Source organism: Bicyclus anynana, chromosome 15, assembly GCF_947172395.1.
Source record: "Bicyclus anynana chromosome 15, ilBicAnyn1.1, whole genome shotgun sequence".
Taxonomy (NCBI): Eukaryota; Metazoa; Arthropoda; class Insecta; order Lepidoptera; family Nymphalidae; genus Bicyclus; species Bicyclus anynana.
In genome coordinates, this window is record NC_069097.1 from 16,356,802 (window position 1) to 16,378,263 (window position 21,462).

At 39.9% G+C, this 21,462-nt stretch overlaps 1 protein-coding gene across 1 annotated transcript; it reads right to left on the reverse strand.

Moving 5' to 3' along the window:
* Positions 1 to 5,698: 5,698 nt before the first annotated feature.
* LOC128198782 (piggyBac transposable element-derived protein 4-like) lies at positions 5,699 to 8,641 on the reverse strand. Its single transcript, XM_052885788.1, has 2 exons — positions 8,106 to 8,641; positions 5,699 to 7,824 (listed from the first exon to the last, which is right to left on the reverse strand). The coding sequence occupies exons 1-2, from the start codon at positions 8,390 to 8,392 to the stop codon at positions 5,838 to 5,840; spliced, it is 2,274 nt and encodes a 757-aa protein (XP_052741748.1). The 5' UTR covers positions 8,393 to 8,641; the 3' UTR covers positions 5,699 to 5,837.
* Between the last annotated feature and the right edge of the window lie 12,821 nt (positions 8,642 to 21,462).

Here is a 21,462-nt window from a genome sequence, read left to right on the forward strand (position 1 = left end):
TTAATATAACCGTATTAAAGATTGCTGGTTTTAATTCCATATGGCGGGCTTTAGGTTTATTAGATCATAATGAAGCAATGATAAGTAAGGATAAGTAAGACTTAGTAATGACATAGTAATGATACAAAATGATAGGACAAAGTTACCAGCACCAACGTCCTATACCTTTTTCAACATTTCGTTCTTTGTTCCTGTCAAAAGTTTAACAAATATAAAACAACCTAGACATATAGACATACTCAATAATCTTTGCACAAGTGGTAAAAATTATCTAAAACAGAAATACGGCAGATTTTTTGTATCCACAGTTTTCCTGGGAGTGACCTTGGATTGTAAACTTCAATGGGGTGCTCATATAGAAAAACTGTCTGGTAAACTTAGCTCAGCGGCATTTGCCGTGAGAAAAATAAGACAGTTTACTGATGTCGATACAGCTAGGCTTGTTTATTTTGCGTACTTTCACAGCGTAATGTCTTACGGTATTTTATTGTGGGGCAAGGCTGCCGATATACAATCTATATTTGTACTTCAAAAAAGAGCAATTCGAGCAATATATCAATTAAAATCACGCGAGTCCCTTCGTCAAAAGTTTAAAGAAATAGGTATACTAACAGTAGCCTGTCAATATATATATAACTGTATAATATATGTAAGACAAAATATTAATTTGTACAAACGAAAAGGAGATCTAAACCCACGTCTTACTAGACACGGGCATAAGTTAGTTATTTCTGCATATCGTCTCCAAAGAGTAAAAAAATCTTTTGTAGGTTTGGGTGTACTCTTCTATAATAAGATCCCCAAGACTGTGATGGACCTGCCAATGCATAGCTTTAAGCAATGTGTTAAAAAACATTTACTTAGTCGAGGGTACTACAACATTGATGAGTTCCTTAATGATAAAAATGCTTGGAGGCCGTTGGATCAGCTTCCACCTTCACACAGGAAGTAAAACTATAACAAATGTAAACAGTAATTGTTATCAATTGTAAATTATAATACTGTATGACTTTTTCAAAAGAGCAACTGTTGAGTTTCTTGCCGGTATCTTCTCAGCAGGACCTGCCTTCCGAACCGGTGGTAGAATCTTTACAAATAGTCAACTGACGTGTCAAAAGTGCTTGTAAACTGAGCCTACTTGAAATAAATGATTTTTGATTTTTGATTTGATTTGATTTGTATATATTTCAGAATTAACCTACGAGTAGGCACTGTTTAAATTCTCCTCACGTATAACAGTCGAGTGTAGGTAAGCTAACGATTGTAACCCAGATGTCAGGCCGCACAAGCTAACATTTAGTTAACAATGCAAACACTTGCGAACATGGCAGGCGTTCTCTCGGCGACGCGACGCGACGCGACGAACACGACACCAACCTGCCGTGAACTGCGCCAATATCCGCGACGTCGCGCGACGCGGCGCGTGTCGCGCTGGCTTACACTGACACCATTTCACTTCGCACTCAAGTTCTGAATCAACAATTGCCTGCGAGTACTAACTTTGTAGTAATTAATGTCTGTTTGATTCACACCAAATATATTTATACCTATAGAACATCTACGCGTTGTGATATTCAACATCGTTTGACGGCCTCCAACGATTTACAAGACGGAGATCCTAGTTCCGATCCCCAGCTGGACCGATTGAGGTTTTCTTAATTGGTCTAGGTCTGGCTGGTGGGAGGCTTCGGCTGTGGCTAGTTACTATATCCTAGCGACAAAGACGTATGCCAAGCCTTTTAGCGTCCCGGTGCGATGTCGTGTAGCAACCGAAACGGGTGTGGATAATCACTCTCTTCCTAACAAGTTAGCCCATTTCCATCTTAAATTGCATCATCACTTACCGTCATGTCAAGGGCTATCAAACCAACAAACTTCCAACTGTGAGTTACAATCGTCATACTTGTACAGAAAACTCACCAGCGGCGCACTCTGCCCAACGTCGTCCTGCGAATGGTCGCTGAGCCGAGGCCGAGGCCGAAGCCGCGGCCGAAAGTTAAAGTTCCATTACTTCCAGCCGAGAGCCCGCGATCGTTCGCCCGCTCATGGCTCGATGGCTTTAAAAGCTTTGCGCTCGAGGCTGGCGTTATTGTAAAAAATATTGCAATTTAGCAGTAATGGCGGCTGCGCGCCGTCGCGCTCGAGTGTGCTTTTAGCGATGTTTAGCGCTTCGTTAACTATATTTTTTTTCTTTTGCCTCGACTATAGGTACTGCGTGTTGACAGTGTTGCTGGTTTTAATTTAAGAGGTATGAATACTATCTTTTACATATCAGTTAATTGAATAGTAACAGATAAATATACAATCGGCACTGCAATTATATAATACTAGCGGACGCCCGCGACTTCGTCCGCGTAAATTTCGATGTTAATTTTACTACTACCCCTACCCTACCCTACCCCTACCCGTACCTCTACCCTACCACTACCCTACCTCTACCCCTACCCTACCACTACCCTAAACCCGGCCCTAATCCTACCCTACCCCTACACTACCCCTACGCTTCCCTACCCGTACCCTACCCTACCCTGTAACTTCTCTATCTTACTCCTACCCTTAGCAAAATCGGTCCAGTCCTTCGAGAGTGGTGGTATGACCAAGAGAAATAGAAACTTCTATGCTAATAATATAAAGAGGTAAAGTTCGTGTGGTTGTAGGAGCTAATCTCTGGATCTACTGGATCGATTTGGAAAATTGTTTTACCAATAGAAAGCTACGTTATTTGCGAGTGTCATAGGCTATGTTTGATCCCCATATTCACACGAGAACGAGAACTACGTAAATGAAAGCGCCGGGCGTCATATAGCGGAATTTCTGCGTCTTTTAGAAATTTTGTATTATCTCCGAAACTATTTAAGTAATTAACATACTGTAAAGGGCAAATCTTATCTCCATAATATCCTTGTGATTATTAAATAATTTATTTTAATAAGGATTAAAGTTATTTGTATAAATAATGACGTAAACCTAAGTATATAAAATTAATAATTTTTAAAACACAAAAGGTACTATATCTGCTAATATATAGAAGATAGATATATGGTGTCGCGGACTTTTTTGTAGAACTTTTAAAGATACATAAAGTCTCCATACATTAATTTCAATTTTACACAATACTTAAGGCAGCGCATGCGAATAAGTCTGTTTAAGAGGATTTTCAGTACGACCTGTATGACAAAAACTGTGATAACTCGGCTAATATATATGATACCAATATAAAATATAGCCTATAGCACTCCCCGATAATGTAGCATTCTACTGGTGAAAGAATTTTTAAAATCGGACCAGTAGTTCCGAAGATTACCCTATTTAAAAAATGTGACAAACTTACAAACTTACAAACTTTACCTCTTTATAATATTAGTATAGAGTATAGATATATTTTTTTTTTTATTAAGAAGTGGCGTGCACAAGGTCTTAAACGAGGCAAGCACTATATTAAGAAATATACAAAATGGAAAATTAGTTTTCTCTCCATGTCAGGTACGTAACGAGTCCTCAGGGCAGGCAGTGCCTACCTACATGTATGAGGTGCACACCGCTCGTTCGTGTGCGACACTCGACAGTCGCACGTGTGGCGGGAGGTGCAAACAGCGGCGGCAGCTGCGAGCCAATCTGCGACTGCAAACACGCCGAGCGAGCGCAATCAGCGGCGCGCGGAGGGGGCAGGGGGGCTACTCACTGTTCACGAAGTGAAACAGCAATTTGTTGTTGAGATCAGACCATCCAGTAAGATTGTTCTAAAGCTCGACTAAGTACACCGAATTGAGAATGTCATGCTTTTAAGAACATCATCGGCATACCACCGGAATATCTGAGTTCGTGTAAACTAAATTTATTTATAGAGTTAGCACAAGACAATGAATAAACGTAGTATCGCGTACACAAGCGATAAGCGCAAATACTTTAATAATCAGAGAAATTAACTGACATCGGCGATTTCTCTCTCGCGTCGTTAAATAATATGATATGTCGTAGTACGCATGCTAGCACTGTTGAGACGGTTTAGAAAATACTACGTGTAAAGTTGAAAATATATGTTTTAAATCAAGGCCATCCGAAATAGGTTAAACACTCATTTGAGAGGCGAGCACGAGCAGTGAGCGCGCCGGCACCGCACTCTCTTTGCTAACACTCATTACAACAGAGACACAATCAAATTACACCCCCCTCACCCTCCGCCCCGCAGAGACTCCACTCTCATAATATAATTAGAATCTTAAATTAATTTTAACCTCTGAACGTGGTTTGTAAAGTTCCAAATGAAGTTGTTTTTCTGTCCCCGGTGGCGCTGCGGGCGCTGGCAGACTTCCAAAGTTATAATCCCGAACTTGTTCGAACTTGATTTTTTATTCACGGGCGTGTCTTCGCTCGGCCCTGGGTTTGATAACGGAAAATGATGAAAGTAATTTCCTCATTTATTTACACTTCATTAAACAGAGACTTTCCCTTCATAGGTTGGCAGCCATAGATAGATAGATGTCTATTTTTCAAGCGGAACCCGTGTTCCGAGTGAGTAAATAAAATAAATTATATGGAACGCATTGTTATACATATATAAGAGAGTAGTTGTACATATCATATGTTACTTCAGAGATATCTACTATCAGAGATTCTACTTAAGCATTGTCTGTGTATTAAAGATAATAATCTGCATATACCTACATCAGAGACGTTCACAATAAATACATCTTGCATCTCAGTCTAATGCCGCGCAGAACTTGTGCGTACTTGTAGCACTAGTGTGCTCGTAGTATCCAACTCCGCCGTCTGTACCTGATAGAATTCGAAGCATTCTCCCCGCGGCTCAAACAAATAGCATTAATGTATTTAAAAAAAATCAATTTCTTCCGTATATTGTCATACGAAAAAATATTACCTTTATTATAAGATTTATAGTCGCAGACCCATTACGACTACATTATTTAGCGTAGTTGCTAGCTGGCCGAGATTAACAAAATGAATTGTAAGTAAGCTAAACAACTGTAGTGCAGCTGAATAACGGCACCCCGAGCCGCAAGTCCGGCCGCAAGCCGCACGTCCGGCCGCAAGCCGCACGTCCGGCCGCCGGCCGCAAGCCGCAAGCCGCACGCTCGCTCGTGCTGCGAGAGCGCCGCAGCCTCTTATTAACGGCGACGCCTCTGCTGCTGTAAACTCACGCTAAATAATTTCCCTCCCGTCGCGCGCGTACACTCGCCGTGTAGTGTGTTCGCTGTAGCGAGGCTCTACGTGGCGACTAGTACTGAAGATGAATATACTCAAGGAATTATTAACACATTCACTGCTTAAGATATTATTAAAATAATTAGGCAGAAACCAAATTTTTTTAAGGCGTATTTTGATTAAGTATATAGGTATGTTTAAAAATATGGATGAAAGTATATTGTTATTATTATTTTTTTAATAAAAAATAACCTTTTTCGGATCCGAGTGTTAGGCACATAGCGCGCCAGGTGCCGGTCACTCGGATCCGAGCGTAAGGGACAGCAATGGTTGGAATGGAACTACTCCACAGATTTCGATAATTCTTTTACATTTTAAATGCTATATTATCCCTAAGTAACATAGGGATATAGATAGTAAATAAAATATAATGCGCATTTGAATAATTATTTATTGAGGAAGACATTCATAAATCTGAGCGATACAATAATATTTATCAAAAATCAAATCAAAGCCATACAATCAAAAGTATCAGTACGTAATAATTATAAGTTTAATTGAAAACTTGTCACAGAATAAAGGTGAGTCACTCACATAAAGGTACAAAGGAATAAAAAATATTCTGAAAATTTTAACCACATAGGTAACAAAACAATAAAATTTAATGAAAACAATTATGAATGTGCTAGGCAGAAACATTTTGTACAGAAACCTGGAGAACCTTCACATTGCTTACATTCATAAATTGTTTGCACCCTTTTTTTCTGTGATTTGCAACCTTTGCATTCTTTTCGGACCACTTCGATAGTTTGTTTCGTGACTCTTCCTACTGTCTTAACTCTCGTCCGGGTCTTTTCTATTTTTGTGAGTTCGTGTTTCACTTTCAAAACATTGCGTCGATTTACATCATTAGGATCAGGTAAAAGCTTCTCCAGTATCTTCATACGGAAATCATATAGATTTAATTTGTCATTCGCCGAAAATGTATTGTACAAGTGCAATGCATTAGTAAGGCTCATTTGCAGCATATGCACAAACAGCTTCTTGTACCAACGCAGCGTCTTCCTTTGGACTGGATAGTATGCCAACATCTGATCTTGAAGATCAACACCCGACATAAAATTATTGTAATGAACGATTGCCATTGGTTTCACTACTATAGATCCTCTTTTGGAAGTAGTCTCCATCATCTCACTACCGTGTTCTGTAGAAATATACAGAACGTATCGCTTATCCCTCCATTTTCCGACATGAACGCCGTTCAAGAACAAGGATTTGTTTTCTCCCTTTTCCAGTGAAACAGAGCCAATTTCGACGGGATTATCTTTCCTGTTTTTTCTTAACGTTCCTGTGCAGTATGTCTGTCGATCTAGCAATTTCACAGCCAGGCCATAAGAATTATAATAATTATCCATGTATACATGATGGCCACAGTCCAGTCTCTCTTCTAGTAGTTTGAAGACAATCTTACTACTATGTCCTTGCCCTGATGTCTCATCATTAGCACTGGCGTAAACTTGAAATTTCAAGACCGTACCATCTGGTTCTGCTAAAACATAGAGTTTAATGCCATATTTATGCCGTTTGTTTTTTATATATTGTCGGAACAGCAACCGACCGCGCCACAATACCATGGACTCATCCAATGATAGCTCTTTACCTGGACAGTAAATAGTTTTCATTTTATTGTTAAAATGATCCATGAATGGTCGGATTTTATTGAGACGGTCTTCTTCACTGGTTACAGACGTAAAGTGTAGGCATCGTAAAATAAGTAAAAAACGATTTCGTGACATGAATTGTCCGAAGCATGGAATATTAAACAAATAGTGTCGTTTCCAATAATCACTTAAACGGTTTAGTCGAATTGTTCCTGTGTGAAGAAGGAGTCCTAAAAATGTCAGCAGTTCTTCCTTTGTTAAATCTTTCCAAGATTTTATTCTGGAGTTTTGTTTGACGTTTTGTGCATTACCGACTCTTATTGCGTTCGCGTTGGTCTCGCGAACTATAAGATCTAACAACTCGTCATCAATCATTAGTCGGAATGCTTCGTAAGGATCAGTTGGAGGCGGCACTAAGAGTTCCTGTTCCTTAGTAAACTCTAAGCTTTTCATGGAGCTTGGATCACTGCTCCAGGTGGTAGTGGCTCCTTGACCAGAGGGTGAGTTATTGGGTGATAGATAAAAATCATCGGGTAAGTCTGGAGTACGACTTCCAGATCTCCGAACAGCCATAATTGATGGAGAGACGTCATCACGTTCTGGCGAAAGGTTGGGGGTGATCGCATCGGATCTCAGAAGAGATACGCTAGGTGTTGAACTGGTAGGGTTAATTGGTATATCCGGCAAAAAATCTCCATAGTCCTGTACGATATTCGGCGATGTAGGACGGCAGTCAATTTCAGAATTGAATTCAAAGCTACCGTCTCCATCAAATTCCAGTAGTCGAGGCGCTGACTTCGATGCTGAGGAACTATTTAGATCTGGTAACTTCAACGATTGAGTAGAATTATTACGCGTGGGGCCATCCCTAAATGAAGGTCTTAATCGCTTACATTGAATGATAGCCCTTCCATCTGACTCACATAAACCACGTTTTGATGCAGATGAACTTGAAGGTTGAGGTGGTGGTACACAGCTGACTGTCTTTGAGGCAGGTGACCTTTAAATAAAATTAAATGGAATTAAGTACAATTTACTGTTATTATTGAGTTCAATCAATTTAATTTCATAATAAATATTTTTAAGCATTTTTTGATGGTAACTACACCTCTTTGAGACGGTTCAAAGCAATGAGGAATTTGGCTTTTGAGGCTTAGTGATTAAAGTGTCAAGGATGGAATCCTGAAGGAACGGGTTCGATTCCCACTCGGAGATTTCATTTTCCACATTGTTTTCAAATATTTATTGTCATGCGTTCATAACATCATTAGTTAGTCATACCTTGAAGGTTGAGCTAGTGGTATATGGCTTGTCGTCTTTGGGGCAGATGACCTTGAAGGTTGAGCTGGTGGTACACGGCTGGTCGTCTTTTGCTTCAGTCTAGTATCAAAGATACTATCATCACTGCCGCAACTAGAAGAGTCCTCTGAACTTGAAGAGTCTTCATCAGCTCTTTGAGAATACACATCCTCATCACTATAGTCAGACTCATAGTCATCACTTTGCCGACGCTTTTTTCTAGAACTACTCGTAGATTTACTTCCAGACGGTCCAGCCTTATTGTCCATTTTAGTGCAAAAATAGCTTTGATACGATCGTGTGTAAAAGTCACAATTACACTGTTATAATGAAACCAATACGCGTTTTCGTAAGTTGAATATGTTTCAGAGCGGTCGCGCAAACCAACATAAACTCACCTCAAACGCCGGCGGCTTACTGACTACTACAAAATGCACAGGCCGGTCACTCGGATCCGAGTGCGCGGCACCGCTACTATCCCCCCTCCCAACTCGGATCCGAGTAGTGAGCACTAAATGTGTTAAGTATACAGGTCTTCTAGAAACATAATAGGAGGGAAGAAATACCAAAAATTTTAGAGTCAAACATTTTTAAGATAGAATATTTATCCAACTTTTAAAAATATGACCGGTATTCTTTATCTGAGTTTTGACCCTTTGTGAGTCCGTCGACATTGACTTTTTTTACGTACCGAAGAATAGGCAAGTAAAAATTAAAATGTCTAATAAAAAATTTGAAATAAAGAATCTAATAAATGTAATTAACTCCAAGTCAATTTCTAATGAGCGTGACAATGAACACTATTAATTTATTACACGATCGGTAAACATAACCCTCCAACATTGGCAGTCGGGTAAAGAGAATAGCGCAAACGTAACACAAATAAAATATCAAAGTATAAAAGTTGTACAACATGTAGCTCTTTCAGCGGTTCATTTCCTGAAGCGGGCCGAGGTTGCGCCCGCCGCCGTGCCGGCAGCGTACCGACCCGTCGGGCACAGAGCATACTCGCAGGCATGCACCTGCTCACAATATTGGCGTCAACAGATTCAATACTGCAGAGTCAATACGTAAAATTATTCGTATTGTTATTACATAATATAAGATTAATGCGAGCAAAGGGTTCGGATGTGAATAGCACTGTATAAAATTGTGTACTACTTTCAATTTTTAAAAGAATCAGTCTGACTTATTCATTTTAATACTCAAAAGACCAAAATATTAATAGTCAGTACTAAATGTAGTTGAAATGCCTCATTAAATAACGCTTATCATCTGTAAATTTCTTGACAATATATGACCTACGAAAGAATATTATAACCTTTATTATAAGATTTATAGTCGCATATAAAGAATCTTCTAAAATATACCAATATACTCACGAACGTACATAAGCGAAAACTAAAGAATTATTTTTTGGGACAGCCTGTGTAGCGTCGCAGCACCGGTTCACTCACACTTTTATTTAACTACCCTATAATGATTATTCTTGGTATTTATCCTCTTCTGTTTGTTAATCTGTTTATTTATCCTCTTCTGTTTGTTAATAATGTTCTGTTTGTTCCTAAATATTGTATTATGCAATAATAACCAGTGCACAGTAAAACCAACTGTGGTTTGTGTTGCACTATGGTTAGGCTTAATTTAAATGTGTTGTTTGTTGAATAATAAATAAATAAAATATCCATTACGGTTTTATAAGCGTAGTTGATAGCTGGCCCAGATTAACAAAATGAATTATAGGTAAACTAAATACTAAGTAGTCCAGCTGAATAACCGCACCACACCGCAAGCCGCACGTCCAGCCGTCAGCCGCAAGTCGCAAGTCGCAAGCCGCACGCTTAATAGTCAGTACTAAATTTAGTTGAAATGCATCTTTAAATAACGCTTATCATAACAACCAAATTAAACTATGCTAATGTATAATTTTTAAAATCATAATGTTGAGTCGGTGGTAGAGCCGCTAGAAGTTACAAACATACACGCCGGACGATTTTAAAATGTTTGTGTAACTTATCTTAATATAGCTTCTAGATACAGATCATGCCCACGTGAAATTTCCAAATTGTAATTAATTTTTAAATATTATCAATAATTATTATTTTATTTATTTCAAAACCAAATTGAAATAAATGAAATTTAAATGATATGTTCCATTAATTTTGACAACGAATACGATTTTTTAATTAACATAACGTCAAAACATGCCCACTTTAACTGTACGATGCTGGAGCGGCGGCATCGTGAGGAGTAGTTAAGCAGCGAGCTATTAAGAGGTCGGTATTGTGCCGACACAATGGACCGAATTTGGCGCCGCGTTTCACTCACTCACTCACTCACTCACTCGCTACAATGTTTAGTTACTCGGCGGCATTGTTCGCGTCGCGGGCATTGTGTGCTGCGCGGGGGGCGGGGGGAGGCTACTCGTGTTTTAAATTAACATTTGGTCCGTTTAGATGAATGCTCGTCTTCGTTGTCTGTCCCATTTTTGGTATAATATCTTTTAAATTATTGCAATACAAGTTTTGCTTCAATCAAGTTAGAATACTAAATATCTTACTTATGTAAAAAATGTATAGAAAGAATAATAATTTAAGTTTAAGTTTAGTTAAAGAAATTTAGTTTTTCACAAATCCTTTGAGAACCATGGATATTTCCGGGATGAAAAGTGTGTGTTAATCCAAAGTAAAATCTATTGCTATTCTAAATTTCGCCCAATCAGTTCCGTAGTAGCGGCGTTACAGAGTAAACAACATCCAAACAAACACCCATGCAAACTTTTGCGTTTATAATATAAGTAGTAGGATGTAAATAAAAAAACCCAGCCACGACACGACAGTTGCTCTGTTACTGATTGTCATGTTTATTGCTTAAACTGTATACGCAATAAAGTAAGTACCGAGTAGAATGAGTGTATTGTGTGCTGTTACGAAGGAATTCGTTAAGTCAATATGCCATTATATTATTTTATTGGCTCTTACAGCGCTTGCAGCCAAACCTGCGTCTGTGAAGTGGGTCACCGGCGCAGCCCGTAAACCTACTTGTCGCACTCGTAAAGCGGGCATCGAATCCGGGACACTGGCGGCACGCTAGGGCGGGCGGCGGCGGCGGGGCGGCGCGAGCGAACGTACGACAATCAACGAACAGGGGATGTGTTTCCGCTATTTTACACTCGTCGATGAATCTTTCACAAATTACACGTCTTATTCGAATTGCAATAAATAATTTGCGCCATGATAATTATTAAAAAAAAATACAACTTCAAAACATTAACGTACCCACGAAACTAAAAAGGGAAAAATAACATTACCTACTTGTATATTTTTTTCTACCTATTGATCACTTTGAAGTGCCTATTAGGATCTATTAATTCAGAGCTACTAAAAAGCCCCGTTATTTGTTAGTGTCAAAGACAATAATATTTTACCGTCGTATTTTCACGGAAATGGAAACTATGCGGGTGAAACTGGGAGGCGTCGGGTAGTGATGAATATATCAACCTTGTTTTCCCACCCTGCTTAGGGTAGACACTCTTTTTTCCACACAACACGGCACCGGCCACTGACACTGGGCACTGGACACTAAGCAAGAAGTACATTCTCGCTGTTTTAGTAAAACAAGTTTGGCTACATCCAAAACTTACACGGATGGTTTCGCTAAGACTTGCAAGTCAATTGACGCAAAACGCTTATAAAATCAAAACACGTCTACGTGGTGAAACGTGACTATGGACATGTTACAATTTAATGTTTGGAAAACCCTCAACAGTTACGCGTTACTAGCAGAAATAGACAGAATAACGATAACTTTCTATTTTTCTATCGTAATACAAAAACACCGATAGGTGTATATTCGAATTGACTTATCGGATCTTCATCGTTAAAAAGTTAAGAACCATCTCTATTACTGCTCACTACAGGCCGAGCTTCTCTCCTCCAGTGCAGGCTTAGCTGATGCTATAACTAGGATCATCAGTTGTTAACGAGAGGACCGGCACCGACCGATTTTTGCGAGTTCATTTATTTTATTCTCGATCGTTACCATTTCCGTATGTTTCTACTGGAATCTGAATAGACATCATGCTATTCATTCCTAATCCCGACCGATAACAGTGGTTTTCTAAAACAAAATCCTTATACTTTTGTTTTGTAGTTTAATTTCCCTCAGAACTTCATGATCCGATAGCCGAACAGAACTCTGGCGAGCCATTATCATATCAGCCGAAGAACATTCACAGTTGGACATATTTTAAAGGTTTTTGTAGACTTCCAAACACAGCGATCTTGAGTATACTAACCAAGACCAGACCAACACTTTCCAGTCAGGGGACAAGCGGGGGCAGCATTTTAGCATCTTGGGGCGCCAACGCCCCTCTCGTACGTCGTAGCACTTCGAACTCCCAACTTTGCGACTCATTGAATTTCAGTGAATTTGGTTCTTCTGCATTTATCTCCTCATTTCTGATTTGATCACCCAGATGATAGATACGATTGTTTATACGTGTTTTTTTTTACAATATTATGTATCCTTGTGTTCACAGCGAGTGCGCTGCGTTGGGTGCGCAGTGGGCAGGAAGTCGAGATTGTGTTTCTGCGTCTCTCTAATGCGGCGCGGCAGGTGGCGGTGACAAATCGTTGCAATAAAATAAAAATATCTCAAGCGTCGCTGGTGTAGGAAACTTGGGTTCAAATCTTCTATTTCACGCTAATAGATCGATTTCAACGTTAGGTAATAGTTAGCTTTTTTGGAGATAATAGCTAGCTACTAATCTACTCATAGATTCTCTTTATAGAAACTGAGTGACATACCTATCCGATTGATACGAGTGGGTTGATCACGTGAGTGAATTTTTAGTTTTCGAAGCGTCATCGTTTCTGGTAAGATAATTTATATGTAACACGGCTAGAGGCCTTGTAGTTGTTGCACAAGCGCTTTATCTGTGCAATCTAATGAAAACTATTCCTAGCACTAAAAGAGCTGGTGCCGTTATCCAGTTGAAAAGCCAACTGTCTGCATAGCCCACAGGTGAAGAGCCGGCTCGACCCGTTGAATTATTGTTGTGCCCACTCCAAAGTTTCCTAACACTATGTTGACTAATTGGACGGAAGAATAATATAAAGTTAAGGTGAAATTCAAGTTTGAATTAAGATTGTGAAACTTATTGAATAACTTCCTGTAAGCCCTTAAATATTCAAGAACAGGAAGTGATAATTTCCTGAAGTTAAAAACTCAAGACGGGAACAAGTTTCGGAACTTTTTAGCTCTTAAATTCGTCTCCTCGATATAATAAAGTAGAGCAGTATTGGAGCGGTGCGCTCCTCGGATGTAGATCCGGCGAGTCGCGCACATCGACGCCACAACGTTGTTAACTACGGAAATATTACTTTTGGTCGCAACGTTGCGAGTGATGCTGATCGCACATCAGATGACGACTTCGAGACCACATTTATGCTCCACCCTACTGTTTGTACTACGTTTTGTCGAGATACAGCGACATGGGAATCGTAGCGGTAGTTTCATTCCATCTATCTGTCAGCTGTTAGCTTTTAAAGATTATTTGATTTTAGTAACGCTTTCTTTTATCTGTAAATTAGCAGACGACCGCGACTTCGTTCGCATGGAAACCTGTGACTCTTCTAAGTTTACCAAAAATCTATATTAATTTAGAGTTCATTAACTCTCTCCTTTTAGGAAATGAGATTTGAAGTTTATTCTACCACTCTGCTTCTGCTCACTGTAGTTCGGCGGAATATCAGACAATCCAAGTCGTCTATGGTCAATGAAATTAATGGTGTATGTTAGTTATACTCAAATTGGGTCGACTGATTTGCATAGTTTTTTTGTTTGTTTAAAGAAGCAACCTACAAAATGTAAACAATTTATTTTGGTTATTTATGACGGTAGCTTAAGATGTTTTAGTACTTTTAATTTTTATGTAATATGTACTTAAACATGCAGATTTTTCGACGCCTGCTAACGAGTGTGCGAGCAGCACACGGCGGCAGCGGTAGCATAAGTTGAGCGCATTTATAGCTCACTTAAAGTCGTCGCTAAAATCACGTCCCCCCCCCCCTGTCGTACTTTAGCTGTAAAACGTGAAGTCGTAAACCGTCCACGGAGCGATGCACAACTTTCTTGACTTTTATCTCCTCAGCAGCTCGGAGCGGTCTCAGGTCGCGACGTCCGTCTGAGAGGTCGGGTCGTAACGACGCGAATATTCGTGAAAGCTTTTGATAATTACCTTTATATTCTCGTTCACAGGACAGAGTAACAAATAAACAACTATAGAGTCTGAGCGAGTATAACATTGAAACTAACAACGCATCAATTGTCACAGTTTAGTCAAATAGTCTGTATCACTACCTCCGTGGTCATCATCATCATTATCAGCCGATGGACGTCCACTGCTGGACATAGGCCTTTTGCATAAACTTTCAAACACCATGGTTTCAGGCCGCCAGCATCCAGCGGCTACCAGCAACCCTCTTGATGTCTTCGTTCCAGCGGATCACTGCGCTTTCCGGAACGATATAGTCATTCCAGGACCTTGGGACCCCAACGACCATCGGGTCTTCGAATTATATACCCTACCCAGTACCCATTGGTTGAGCTTCGCGACTAGCTGTGCTATATCAGTGACTTTGGTTTTGACTCGTAGGTAGCAGCTGCAGATTTATGTCAAATAGTCGCCGGGCATTCAATATTCCACGCTGTTCAGTTAGCAGACTTGTGCTCGTTTGTTGGCATCACGCTGAGAACACGCAACTCTATGTATAATAGGTAAATGAGCGAGCGAGTTAATAAACGACGACTTGTTTAATAAGTACTCGTATGTATATTAGACAACATACCAAACAAAACATAACAATGAATTCTTTGACTTTTGTACTCATTTGTGTAATTTGTTTTTATGCATTCGAGTGCACTGTGCGCTGTGCAGCTCACAATACGATATTCACTGTTGAAAAGAAACCGCCTCGTACAGCGCCGAGTGCGGGGAGTGTTGGCAAGCGAGAGATACCCTCCGCCACCGACACAAGGACTCATACGTACATGTAGGTACACGATGTTAATGTTTTGATTGTAAGGTCGGGCTCCCGCGGGGTACGAGTTATGTTGTTCCGACAAGTTGGCGGCGAGAGGGGGGCGGGCAGCGGGGCGGGGGGATACACACCCGCACACGGTGCCGCTGGCCTTACGTTATAGCTAATATCTAGCCGATAGAAATGTCATTAGCCCAACTGTAAAGTTGTACACCAACAAGGTGGCGCCGAATAAACAGTGGTTGAGTCTAGAAACACTACTCGTATCAGACATTCGTGATATAATCGCACACTTTAGATGTTAACTATGGTAAGCCATAATGTACTTACAATTTAGTTATAATAATTATAGCCGATTACTTTTCTTTTCATTTGCGAAGTATAGTTCATATCTATATTGTTTTACCGCATAGTTATCGCCATTTATATCAATGGCTTGGAAATTTAAAAAAATATTGCAGAGCTAATCGTCATCTGGAAATATCTCGGCAATAGCTTGCTGCGAGCTCCTGCGGGTGGCGGCGGGTAATGCGCCACAATTGGCCACTACCGCCCGCGGTACTGGCCCTAATTGCCCCGCGCTCCCCGCAGCCGACGATTGATACCCTTCGCGAGCTGCTCTCGTACCGCTCTGTTAATGATAATTAACGTCATAAAAGCAGGTAACGACGCAATTTCAAAAATCTTTATTACACCAAACTAAAATAATAAAAACTATAGCATTGAATTCTTTTTTTCCTTTGCGGGGTATTTTAATCTCATACTCCTGGAGGTTCCCCAGAGAGGAAAGCCTTTCATATATGAAATAACATAATACTAAACATGCAGCACTTTAAAACGGTTGAACCTTCATGATATTCGGGTTAACACACGAATTTAAATGTATAAACTTGTCTATGGTTAAAGTTTTTGCACCAGTTTAATTCATATATGTATGGACTAGAAGCCAGATATGTCACTTTGAGAGAGATGAAAGAATTTCATCTTCATCTTATGGCGGATTTGGAAGGTAGTAGTAGGTTTCAGGAGTTCAGACTCTAGCTTAATAGTTAACATTGCAGTCGAGTTTTAGAATTTTTTGTGGCTTTTTCATTACTTTTAAAGCAATTGAATATCCTAAAAAAATATGCTCTGCTCTCCATAGCCCAACCTTTTGTAAAATAAAAAAAAACATTGACAATGTTTTGTCGCATCTGCTAATGTTATTCAGCAAACGATGGTCTACACCCGATGGATGGATAGATGGTGAAATTTTTAGTTATAGCATTGATTGCTTCACCTAAAAATCATCGAAACGCTAGCAACATTTGTATAATAATAACATATTTGAAATATGTATAATGAAATCGACTTGAAACTCAAAGGCGCCGCTCGCCGCGAGTAGCGGAAGCGGAAATGGAATCGCGCAACCTACTCGTGACAGTCCGCAGCCTGCGGCGAGGAGGCTCTCACGCGGAGGCTCTCACGGCGCGGCATTGTGTGGCGGCGGCGGGCGGGCAGGGACTGCGGGCCGCAGTGTCCCGGGCGGTTAATTAGTTTTTCTCCTGCCCTACAAGCGAACTTTATCAAAATCCGCTAGGTAGGTACGATATGGAAAAATTCGTAATAAATCGTAAAGTTGTTCAGTACTTTTATTAAAATTATAGCATTTATTATTATAGCCACACAAAACTAATTTTTGAAATAACTTGAAGTGTTTGTAACTTTCAGAACTGTCATTGAAGCATATCATGTATAGACGAACTAGTACTGTACCACACATTTTCATGGTGAGATTATCAATATTATTCGCTCGGTTGGTGAATCGGTATCCTTGTGTTTTGTACTTTGGTTCCACAGAATCGGAGGCACCGATGATTCAAAGCGGATCCACGTGAATAATTAAAAGGGCATCAATTTATATTGCGTTTTTATACACTTAATTAGTATTCGATGGGACAAGCAAGTGATTCAGCTGACGTTAGTTCGAAAACCATCAGTTATAAAAGAGCAAAACTTTGACAGATCTGCTCTGCTCTGCGGTAACTTATGGTATAAACGTTAAATCTATAAATATAGACTTAACGTTTACACCATAAGTTGTATTGTTTAGTCCCTGTCGGACGATATACTCGTAAACGTATAGTCTGACTGGAATTAAACAATACAACATAAAATATTTTTAGCTAATATTATAGCTGGAGTGTACCTCAAAAGTTTTCACGGGCGATATATCGCTAATTATCTCGCCTCGGAGCGCCGCCGCTCCCTCGCTCGTTTCGTTTGTTCCCGGAGCGAGCGGCGGGCGCGTGTGTAGTGTACACAGGCGAGTACAGACGTCGCTCGCGGTGTGCCTGTGCGTGTGTAGTGTACACAGACGAGTACGGGGTGTGACGTAGCTAGCGAGCGTGTGTTCTCATAGGTCGTGAAGTCGACACGAGAAGGTTTGCGACGTTTTGTGATTAAACCACGCGTGTGTTTAAATCTATATAAATAAAATTTTCCACAATGCGTCTATGCACATTAAGGGATTCAGCTTGGTTATTATTTAATGTCGTTATTAATATAATGTGTATTGTATCCCTACTAATATTATAAATGCGAAAGTAATTCTGTCTGTCTGTCTGTTACGCTTTCCCGCTTAAACCTCTCGATTTTGATGAAATTTGGCACAGACAATCTTTAAACCCTGAAAAAGGTCATAGGCTACCTTTTATTGCGAAAAAAAGGGATGAAGAGGTTGAAATAGAGGTTGAAAGTTTGTATGGGATTTCTTAATTTTAAAAGATAAAACCATGAAACTTTATATTTAAGCACTTGATAAGACAATAAAACATTTGTTCCAGCGTTTTTGAAATTTTGACTTGTGAGGGGGTGAAATAGGGGTTAAAAGTTTATATCGATTTACACGCGGACGATGTCGCGGGCGTCTGCTAGTAAAATAATAAATATGAATGGGAGTGGGTATATTGAGAAATAAATAAATTAGGATGACTTTCATAAGCGCTTGTTTCCTAAAATAATGTGTATTGGATAATGTATTTCACAAGTCATCTGTTAGATACACCCTGTAGTTAAGAACGAACGCAAAAGTGAAGCAACTGTCCAACGAACGACGCCACTCCGTCAGCCTGTCCGCAGTGAGCGCCCGCCGTCAGGAGCTGCTCGCCGAAGACGATATCTCCCGTCGCTGTCGCTACTGATGGATGGACCTGTCGTCTGTAACGTATTCAGACCTCCTTCGTCTGCTGATGATGCTATTGTACGAGTATAAAGCGATCTTCCACTTCGTAAGGATTGGCTATTAAATTAATACAAACTCCGGCGCGTTTACGAACTAAGTAATTCATTCTGATGCTATTTAATTCTGTTACTGTTTACGATAATGTAGGGATGGTGTTGGAATCTACATTTTGTGTAGGTAGAATAGGCAGGTATTGATCCAATATGTTATGTCATTGCAGACAGGGTTAAATTGTTTTTATCATTTAATCACTAATATTCGTACATTTCCTCGACCTAATTTACAAAAACATATTTTTTTGAGAGTACATTTTCTTTGAATTTAAATTCAAAAAAACATAATTCATTTATTTCAAGTAGGCTCAGTTTACAAGCACTTTTGATACGTCAGTTGACTATTTGTAAAGATTCTACCACCGATTCGGAAGGCAGGTTCTTCAGTTCAGGCTGAGAAGAAACCGGCAAGAAACTCAACAGTTGCTCTTTTAAAAAATCATACAATACTATAATTTACAATTGATGACAACATTACAATTTCTTATAGTATTTCCTGTGTGAAGGTGGAAACTGATCCAATGGCCTCCAAGCATTATGAAAGCGTATGTATAAAGTCAACCTCACAAATGATCCCTGGACTCTGTCCAATGGTGCTGATGAGCCGCGACCAACAGTAGAGAGGTAGCTCCTCGCAGAGGTAAACTATTATTTAGATTATAAAATCATTGAGGACAACCATCTTCTGCTTCTGCCTGCCTGGTAGCAACGTTTGCTGCAGAGAAGACTCGCGTGCTCCGTCGCGCTGCAGCTGCAGGCGCATGTGAATTGGGCAGTGAAGTGTACTGCAATGGTGCAGTGTAGCAGTGACGGCGACGAGGCTCGCGCTCGCCGCAACCTAAATATTTGTTCGGCGCGCTTAATGAGTGTCACAAGTGGATTTATATTTTAATTGAAACTGCAAAATTTTATGTTTTTCACATTGTTTATAATAAAAGGTTCTGTATTTTGCAAAATTCATGCAAGTGCAGGTTTGTTTAGTCACATCGTAATACATAATTACATTTACAACACTTTATGTAGGTACCTACGTACCAAACCGCTGTATCGTCCACACATAATCACGCATTACTAACTACAGATTTAACCGCGAAGTTGTATTCACCTACTATACTAAAAACTAACTCAAAGTCAGCTTAATCAGTCGCTGAACTTTCAACTCCGAAGAATTACAACTTCACCCAATTAGTGTGTGTGTGGCGACGTCTCCACTGCGGACTGTGTTTTATTGTGGCGAGGTGTCGCGCGACCGGAAACGTATATTTTCACACAAAACGTTCACAAAGCCGGTGTGCCGTCGCCCGGGGGCGCGGGGGATGCGGTGGGGGCGTTAGGGACACCATATCTCAGGACTTGTACTGAGCTTTCAGGGTTGTAGAATTTTCAACAAAATACAGCTTACATTTAAAAAAAATCTGTATGAAAAAAATCTAAAAACAATCTTCCTAGGTTATTATTAATTACAATTAGACTATTAAAAAATAAATACTTGTTTCTCAAAGTAATAGTAAATCAGTTTGAGTTCGATGTGCAACGCGTGAGAGCAATTCACAAATTCAAAGAATACCATGCTTTCTCTTTACATTTCTGACTGTTCACGTGGTGCCCCTACGCGCGGGGCGGGGGCGCGGGGGCGCGGGGGCGCTATACAAACACTGAATGTCGTATTTTGGGCACAAATGAAAAAGCGCCACGTGAATTTATTGGCCGCGTGTTGTCGCCGCCACTCACCGCCGCCGCACCGCCGCCGCACCGCCGGCCGCAGCCCGCAGGCAGTACAGGCACACGCGGTTGTACCGGTTATAGTAGAGGAGTGTTCATTAGGAGGTTATTTCCGTCAAAATAAGTAAAAAATTAATCGCGCTCGTAACTCGAGAATTAATATATAAGGGTTTTATTTTGTAAATTTGAAACCCTTCCATTCCATAACGTTACGCTCAAATCGTCAGATTTTCGAAATGTGCAATTTTTAGCTATCAACTCACCTACCTTATCTATTAAAATATGGTAGGTGAGTTGTGAGAGTGATATTATGGTCTTGCATATTGTCACCGCATATTTCTATTGCAAGCCTCTCATCCATTCTTTCAACATTTACTATAAAAATCCATCGTGGTGATTCTCACATAATGAGCTCAAAACAATCTTGTTTTGCCTCGAGATCAGCAATAAGAGCAGAGATTTTATCTATGTCCGCCATCAATGAATTGCTGAATTTGTTCATGTTATTTTTAAAGCTTTCAAACAACATGCATATATGGATTAATTTTGCATTAATTTTGGATAAATTATTCGAGAGCCAAATCCGAAACTTTTAGATTACAACTATATTTTTTTTATTAATGGAATTTAATTGCATTTTTGAAATAAATTATTTTTCTAGCCTTAAGCATCGGCTGAAAAACCGTCAGCTTTAGTGAGATCACCGCAGGGTGGCATCAGAGCTTCTCAGTACCTATATGGTGACAATGGTCAGCAGTTAATCATACTATTTCTGTCACAAACGACTAATGACGTTACAATGCAAAAATATATTTTTTAGAAACTTTAGCTCGTCCGCTTCTCGCAGTAGCGCAACTCTCAGCGTCCGGTAAAGTTGCGGCGCACTATAATGTTCCCAGCAACTTGTTCCAACAGTTCCGCTGCATTTAAAATGTATGCGCTGTGTTCGCCGGATCTTTAAAAGCTTTTTACACTTTTATCACAATTTATTCTGTGCATTTACCTCTGTAACAACTTAAATATTCAACTCCTACTGCTCGTACCCACTCGTATGCGGCGCAGAGGGATTATATCGTTTTGAGTCGGCTCCAAAATGTAGATCCTAGATATTAACCTATATTCTCGAACAACCACGGTGTGTTGTAAATAATATTGTGTGCCTTAATAAATCTCTCGTCGATTATTGTCAAATCGGTAAGTTAGACTTTAAGTAGTTAATACTCCTCTATTATGAGATAGTAGAGTATTTTCAGAAGTCAATACATTGCTAACATAATATAACCTACACTACAGCCATC